The sequence below is a fragment of the Buceros rhinoceros genome, unplaced genomic scaffold (assembly GCF_000710305.1).
Source record: "Buceros rhinoceros silvestris isolate BGI_N320 unplaced genomic scaffold, ASM71030v1 scaffold3677, whole genome shotgun sequence".
Classification (NCBI taxonomy): Eukaryota; Metazoa; Chordata; class Aves; order Bucerotiformes; family Bucerotidae; genus Buceros; species Buceros rhinoceros.
Genome location: NW_010423778.1, coordinates 67,313 through 75,395, shown reverse-complemented (window position 1 = coordinate 75,395; position 8,083 = coordinate 67,313). Strand labels below are relative to the sequence as shown.

At 41.0% G+C, this 8,083-nt stretch overlaps 1 protein-coding gene across 1 annotated transcript in view; it reads right to left on the bottom strand.

Moving 5' to 3' along the window:
- Nucleotides 1-5,886: 5,886 nt before the first annotated feature.
- Nucleotides 5,887-8,083, bottom strand: part of LOC104497284 (homeobox protein CDX-4-like) — an 8,369-nt gene continuing 6,172 nt past the window's right edge. Inside the window, exon 3 of the mRNA XM_010140519.1 lies at nt 5,887-6,093. Coding sequence (XP_010138821.1) covers nt 5,887-6,093 — 207 coding nt within the window. The remainder of the gene's footprint in view (nt 6,094-8,083) is intronic.

Sequence of the window (8,083 nt, the reverse complement as noted above, 5' to 3'; positions counted from 1 at the left end):
AACCGCTGGAGGAATACTCATGGTGATGAACCAGCTCTACAGTACTGGAAAGCTCTGCCCACATCTCCGCAAAAATGTTGTTTAGCTATTTTGGAATTCCAAAAGACTGCTGAAGAATTGTTTTCCCACTAGCTCATTTCCCAAGTTGAGAAATGAATCTAATTGATTCAAGTTATTCCATGAAAAATAGATAAGGGCTCAGTGGGGAGAACCTGCAGAAGCTGGACTGTTGCCTTTAATAGCATCTGATGCATAATGAAATCTGGGAGGCCTGCACGGCTTCATCACTTGGGTTGGAATTGTGCCAAACACTGAAAATTCAAGACTTTTTTGTGAGGTATGCGTCTGAATTTGTTTCTGTCCTTCTCATCCTCACCGTGTTCTTGTCGCCTCCGCGTTTGCTGCTGTGCGGGTTGCTGTAGCCATCCTTGTTAGGTGCTGCGGTGTTTGGCTTCTGGAGCTACAGTGATCGGGTGGCAGCACGCCAAATGCCCGCTGCTGAAATCCCGCCTGCTCTCGCCAATGTCCTGAGGCAGAACTACACCTCATTCAGAGAAAGACGCACCGGCTGCCTGCACACTGGTACTGAAGAGGGGTTACAGAGAGGAATCCTGCAACCTGTCGAAAACAACCCTGTGAAATGCTGAAATTTTTACTGGCCTGTTGTTCTGTATCTTGCCTCCTCTGGAGTTATCCATAGGCGGCATTCTAAGTTTGCGCTGGTTGTAATGTTTCATATTTTGTTTGTTCTACTTCTGGTATCTGGGGTGATAGGAAGAATATCAGGCTTTACAGAGTTTCACTTAATGGATCTAAGTATTAAGTTGATAAGACTTGATAGGCATTTCAAACATTTATTTTCTCCTCAACTGCACATGAGAAACAGCAGCTAATGATGGGGTTTGGATCCAAGATTACAACTTGGCTGTCTAACATTCTCATATCCCTGTGAAATGCTGAAATTTTTACTGGCCTGTTGTTCTGTATCTTGCCTCCTCTGGAGTTATCCATAGGCGGCATTCTAAGTTTGCGCTGGTTGTAATGTTTCATATTTTGTTTGTTCTACTTCTGGTATCTGGGGTGATAGGAAGAATATCAGGCTTTACAGAGTTTCACTTAATGGATCTAAGTATTAAGTTGATAAGACTTGATAGGCATTTCAAACATTTATTTTCTCCTCAACTGCACATGAGAAACAGCAGCTAATGATGGGGTTTGGATCCAAGATTACAACTTGGCTGTCTAACATTCTCATATGGCCTCCAGTTGTTCCAGGTGAGGTTGAGGTTGGCCCCGGGGAACTATTTCTTCCCTGTTGGGATTGTCCCGGCCCCCTCCAGTTGTTCCAGGTGAGGTTGAGGTTGGCCCCGGGGAACTATTTCTTCCCTGTTGGGATTGTCCCGGCCCAGGCTGCCCAGAGGTCCCCATCCCTGGCGGGTTTTCCCAGCCATGTGGAAGTGGTGCTGAGGGACAGGGGGCAGTGGGGACCTGGCAGTGCTGGGGGAATGCTGGGACTCGAGGATTTTAAAGGTCTCTTCCAACCTCAGTGATTCTGTGATTTAGCCCTCTGTTGAGCTGTTCACCTGTGAGAGCAGTTTTCACTCTCAAATTATGAAACCTTTACCCAAACAGCATAATACCATACACTGCAGATAATTTCAGTAGGAACGTTAGCGTTTAGTGCATCAGTGGAATAATGAAACTTTTTTATATAACTCCCTAGATGTCAGCATTACCCACTAGTTCTGTCTTTGGGGAATAAAAGCATACCTTTTGACTGGGAACCATAACCAATATGTAGGTGATGCTGTTTACTGCTGTGGAATTTATTATCAGAAAAAGATCCTGGTGGTTTCTGTGAGTTTGGTTGTTGAATTTTGCAGATTTTTTTTTTTTTCCCCTTTCCAGGTGCCTCCCGCAGCTTATTGCAAGTTCATGTTCTTTTGTTTAGAAGTATGTAACTCATGAGGCAAACTTGGAAGTGTGTGTTTGTTGAAGTAAGGCAAGTCAAGAGTGATGGGAGAGGCTTAACAAAACTGGTTTTGTGATATAAATATTTTGTTCTGTCTAGAAGGCTTTTGGCTTTTTTTTTTTTTTCCCCTTTCCAGGTGCCTCCCGCAGCTTATTGCAAGTTCATGTTCTTTTGTTTAGAAGTATGTAACTCATGAGGCAAACTTGGAAGTGTGTGTTTGTTGAAGTAAGGCAAGTCAAGAGTGATGGGAGAGGCTTAACAAAACTGGTTTTGTGATATAAATATTTTGTTCTGTCTAGAAGGCTTTTGGCTTTGTGCAGGGGTTTGCAGCGCTGTGCTGCTTGTACTCAAAACGGTTGGACCTGATGATCTTAAAGATCTCGTCCAACCAGATGATTCTGTGAAAATGCCTAATGCAGAGCTGGATTGATTTTCAAAAATAATCGCAGTTTTGGGAAGTTGTCTAGTTTCTTATTCAGGTTTTTATTTGGCCTGTATTACTACTACGAACAACCAATTAGGAGTTTATGTTGTGCTCTCATCTCTGTAAATTATGACTTTTAAAATATCTCATAACAAAGTCCTGTCCAATTTCTAGCCTAAATGATCCGTCATTACTGTAACTACAGATAAAGCTGTAATTTTCTTTTTCTCCCACAGTTCAATATTCAGAAGTTAGTTAATGAGGCCAAGTCAGCGTGCTGCTACATCGAGGCTCAGCATGAACACTTTGTGGTAAAGCGTTCCTTCTTGATTAAGTGTTTATAGAGTGGGACTGAGGCGATTGTTCCCAAAGCTTTGGCACCTCTGCAGTATTCTCATCAGAATAAAGATGATTCAAATAAATGTCAGAAGGGATTTGCTGGCTGCTGGAATTAGGCAGTTGTGTGATGCAGGGTTTTCTTTTGATATCAGCATGGTGTTAAAGTGGCTCACTACTCTGCAAACTCGAAATACCAATCAAACAGCTGAATTTAAACAGTGTGGTGGTTTTCTATTTGTATAAAGTGAAAAAGGCAGGAAACTGAGAGAGCTTGGGGAAGATACCCACTGGGAGAGAAGGATCGTGTTTGATTTATTATTATTTTAATTGCCTAGTGATGCTAAGGGAGAGTCTAGTAAAGTCCCTGGAGAAGTCTTCAAAGGAGGAAGGATAAATATTGGATAATGTTATTTATAGTCTTTAGTGTTTCTTCTCACTCACATAAATACAAAAATTAAATACAAGGGCTGGATCAGATCTGCAGCTTTGCCTAAGCAATGTCTCTGAGAGTCAAATGCAGCTGCCCAGTAAACAACAGCGATGTAGGGACTTCGTTGGCTGTGGTGCCTCCACCCAGGGGCATATCCTGGTCCTTGGGTTCCCATGTGGAGCGTGGCGCAACTCAGATGTCAGGTGGACTCCTCTCTGGCTGTTGTGTGGTCTTAGGGGGCCATTAAAATGTTCCTGAATGTAGTTTTGAATTGTATTTTGATTTGGGATGACTTTTTCTGGCCAGAAACGCCAATGGCATAGGCTACAGTCCAAACCCTGCCAGGGTCAGAGGAGGAGTTTCCTTCTTCCAGCTGCTTGTGTTTTTCCCTCCTTATGGCTCACCATGCTCCTGAGCTGGTACTGTGACTGCGCAGTTAATCGTTCTGTAATCGAGTTTACTAAAAATGAACCTAGTTTGGCTAAAAGAATTCAAGAATTTTTTTCCTTAGATTATTTTGAGAAACAGCTGTGCCACTACACTCAGGTTTAAAGGGACATTATGTTCTAGATAGGGGTAATTATGCACAGTACAAGATAGAGGGAGTAACTTCTCATTTGACTTAGCTATAGCCAGAGAAGATAATCTGATACGCTTTTTAGGCTTAGAGATCATTATCCAGTGCAGTACAGCGAATACATGTCTGGCTGTCTGCTAGCATGTGCATTTCTGTTAATTCCTGTGCACAGGAGTGTGCATGTTCTCTAACGTGCTGCTGTCTTCTAAACTGTCCACCCAGTCACGCAACACCGTAATATCTGTGAGTGGTTTTAGAAGATCCTCAGTTAGAGCCAGGCCGATGTGGTCTCAATTTCCCATAGGGCTGAGTTTTGTAAGTATTTATATACACAAGATTTTCTGTTTATGATTTGTTTGCATTAAGATATGCTGATTTATTTTAATCACACAAATAGGAGATTATTAGAAATATATTGGAGAATCACCCAAAAGAGATGTACAATCAGTAAAATCTTATCCTGTGTTACAGATTTTCTTCCTAGCTCAGCTTGAGGCATGTCTACAATTATATAATTCCACATTTATTTTTGAAGAGTCTTGTGTTTGTAGCTTCTAATAGAATTACCCTCATGGAATTACTCTAACAGAGCTATTTTACAATAATTGGGAGACAGTGAGGCATGTCTTCAAATTTCAGTTATCTGATTTATTGAATCCAGGTAGTGAGTGCTTTGACAAGTTCTTTCCGTGGTGTTCAGTGCGTTATCAGTGCTCCTTGACACTAAGAAAAGCAGAATTTGGTCTGCTCTTGGTCTGAGACCAAGAGTTTGATGTTGAAATAAGTGATGCATGACTCTTCATACGCCAGATAATGCTGTTTTCTCTTTGTTCTCTTCTGTTTTCCCTTTTCATCACCTTTGCTCCTCATGGCCTGTTCTGTAATATTGCATTTTTCCCCATATAGCACTTACTGGTACGTTATCAGAAAGTTCATCTTTGGAAATTCCAGGGAATAGTACTGCTGGAGGGACTGGGGATGTTTTCTAGTGCTTTGGGTTTTCTTCCTGCTTTTCCAGACTCAGTTTGTCTCCCATGTGCCATTGCTGCCTTCTCACGTGCCTTCTCATGTGGACCAGCAACTGAAGCTAACCACACTGCGAGTGTGTTCATCCTTCACCCGTGCTCTTTCAGGAGTGCACGTGAAGTGAATGCCTCCTCTGTCACACGCTGGCTGTGACTTTGTGAATGTGAAGCTGTTTGAGAACAGCTGCGAAATACAGTGTCAGCTACTTGGGGATATTTCTTGCCTCTAGCCCAAAATAAGTATCATGGATAAAATTAGTGGCCCGAGACTGCTACTATTTCACTTAAAAGGTTTAGGGATATTAAACAAATTCTTTATTTGCATTTTGGTGGTTTGCTGGTAGCAGCAGTTCTGTTTCCATTATATTCGTGCTCCTATTTTTGAGCACTGTTACACACATTCATTGAAGATTGAAGTAATACTTACATTTTCCATTGTATTTGGCATTTACTAATGTTCACTGCATTTCTTACAATAACAAACCTTGGCAGGTTTGGTACGGCGTTCCGTATCTGTAACTGCTCCTGAGGAGGCTGGCATGCTTGAATACCGTTACATAGGGCGCAGAAAATGGGTTTTACTGCATTAAATGCACTATGTTGGTATAGTAACGTTATGTTTGAGTGTTTATTTAAAATGTTTTTGTTGTTCTCAAAAAGTAGCATTCCTTTCAGTGTGCTTGAGTGTGAATATTTATTAATGTTCAGGTTTTACTCTAATGATATAAAATGAAACCAACCAGATACACTCAGCAGCTTATTTTTTATGCGATAGTACTCTATTTTATAATCAGTCACTTTCCTGTATAATATATGATCAGACTAGAACTATGTTTACCTGAAGCTTCCGCTGTATCATTCTTTGTGTCACTGTTTGAAGCAAATTACGTCCTACCCAAAGGTTTTGAGTGATGAATCTTAGCAGTGCAAGTTCCTGAGATTTCTGCAGTAATTAAAATATTTTTCTAGTAGTTCCAGATCCTGTACTTGGAAATCAGCTCTCTGAAGGCAGTTAGATGGGAATGGTCCTTGGCAAAGTTGAGTGTTCAAGGTGGGAGGGACATGGGAGGTGGGGAAATCCGTTCTGGCTTTTTCTCTTTTCATTTTTTATTCCTCTCTTCATTCTGAAACTATGACTTGATGAATGTCGTTAGGCTGTAATCCATTTATTGCATGTGGTGGTGGGAACAGAGAACTAGATATTTCATTTGGACTCAGTGAACCAGAGTCACTCTGAGCTGAGCCCCCACTGCCATCAAACTGGGAGATTTTCTTCTTGATCATTTTTCTTTCTTTTGCTCGACGATTCTGGAACCAGATTTTCACCTGCAGTGTTATAAATGATATCTGATTGATTCAAAGTAGTGGTCAGCTTTTCACAGTAATAAAAAAATAAAACCCCCAGAACAAAAAAAACCCCATAACTGCCAAATCAAACAGAAGAACCCACAAAACAAAACACTGAATTTGTTCAGCAAAAATTTTTGTAGTTACTGTGTATTATTTTTCTGCATTTTAATCGGTGGAAAATTACTTTCTTCTCTTAGCCTGGTGTAAAGTGACCTTGCTGTGTCATATTTAGGAGTCAACTTACTTGTTTGGACTCAGGCTCCACCCAGTTCATCGTGTAAGCTTTGCTGGTGGCGTGTGTCATACTTTAGGAAGTTGCAATTATGGCATCATTGTGAAGATTTCTATCTGTGTTACAGATTCAAACCCAAGGAATCAGGGTTCCTTGTCTGCGTTTACATTGTGAGTGATTTTTGCGTGTATGTATATTCTTACATATTTTTAAAATTTTGAATGTTTTTATTACTGGACAATATGTTTATATATGTGTTTAACAGGTACTCTGTTGTGTACAAATAGATAGAGCAACAGAAGTTAATGACAGCGACTTTCCCAGGCTAATAATTGTGCATGTGCAAGGACTCCCATCGGTTTAAAATCTGATTTTAGTTTAAGTTTCTAGATTTTCTTTCCTTATGTGAAAGTGTGAATGACTAGAAAACACCCTTTGTGTTTCCCTTACCATTATCATTTTGTGTTCTTCCTTTACGGTTTTTGATACATCTTTGAGGTGTGTTGAATACAATATGATATAAAAAGTTGTACCATTGCTTTGTGTTAATCTCATAATTATTTTCTAGTTATGTTTTTAGTCCTGTACTGGTAATGGCAGTAGGAAGCATTTAGCTTTGTCTGTCCTGAGTCCTGCGGACACGCAGACAGGTTATGTATTTTGTCTACGTTATAATCAGAGGATATTTACCAGTCAAAAATTGGAGAGCTTTAAGAGCAACAGCTCTCTGAAGGCAACTGCTGATTTTATGCAGTATCGCTGGTTACTCCACACGTGTCTGTGTTCTGACTCTGCCAGCTGCATAGCATTAAGGTGGAGGTTTTGAATCTTTCATGATTGCAGTTCTCTTAGAATTTTCCAGTGCCGCTATATCCTGCTGTGTTACAAACTTTAGTCTGTCAATGATAGACTTGTTTTCTGGGGCCATTTACAGTCGGTAGAGTGTTGTCTGTGCTGCTTGGGTCTGGGATTGAACATCTCTGCTCTCCAAGATGTTTATAAAAATCCAGTGCTCAATCCCAGAATGTCGTTGCCTGTTTGTGCATCCTCACACCTCCAGCCCCTGCTGGTCCCTCTCTGTTCCATGTTCTTGCACAGACGGAATGCAGGAGCAGAGGCTACCGGAAGAGGAGATTTTAGGAAACTGAATGTGTGTATTCAGAGCAAAAGCTTGTAAAATTCTAAAAAGAAAGATCTCTTGTTTAAATTTACCTGGGGGCAATAAATCTGTTTGCTAAGGTATGAGTTGCCTTATTCAGTATCGCCAAATCTTCCCTTATCCTCCAACTGCAGCAGAACCTTTGAAATTCTGTGGTGTAAAGAGGGTTGGATTCAAGTTACAGCATTTGCAGACTGCAGGGCTGTGTGTCCAAGGTGTGCCTTCCAACACAGTAGTTTTAGGGAATTCTTTATCCTCAATTCCTCTAGTCTTGGTATGAACATAGCTAAGATTCCTGAGCCCCTGTGCAGGACACTGGCTTTATTCAGGAGCTTAAGTATGTACTTGGTCGGAATGAATGCAGAGCTGCTTTCCACAGGAGCAATGATCTGACACTTGGACGTCTCCTGAGTGGATGGGCTTGGCTACATACGTGTGTATAATGAGCGTAAAAATTGGGCACCAAATTTTATAGCCTAAGGCATCCTGTGTATAGTGGGTGTGAACTCTGACTATAGGTGGAGTACCTGTGAACATAACAGCAAAAGGCTTGAAAATCAAAGGCTGGAATCTGA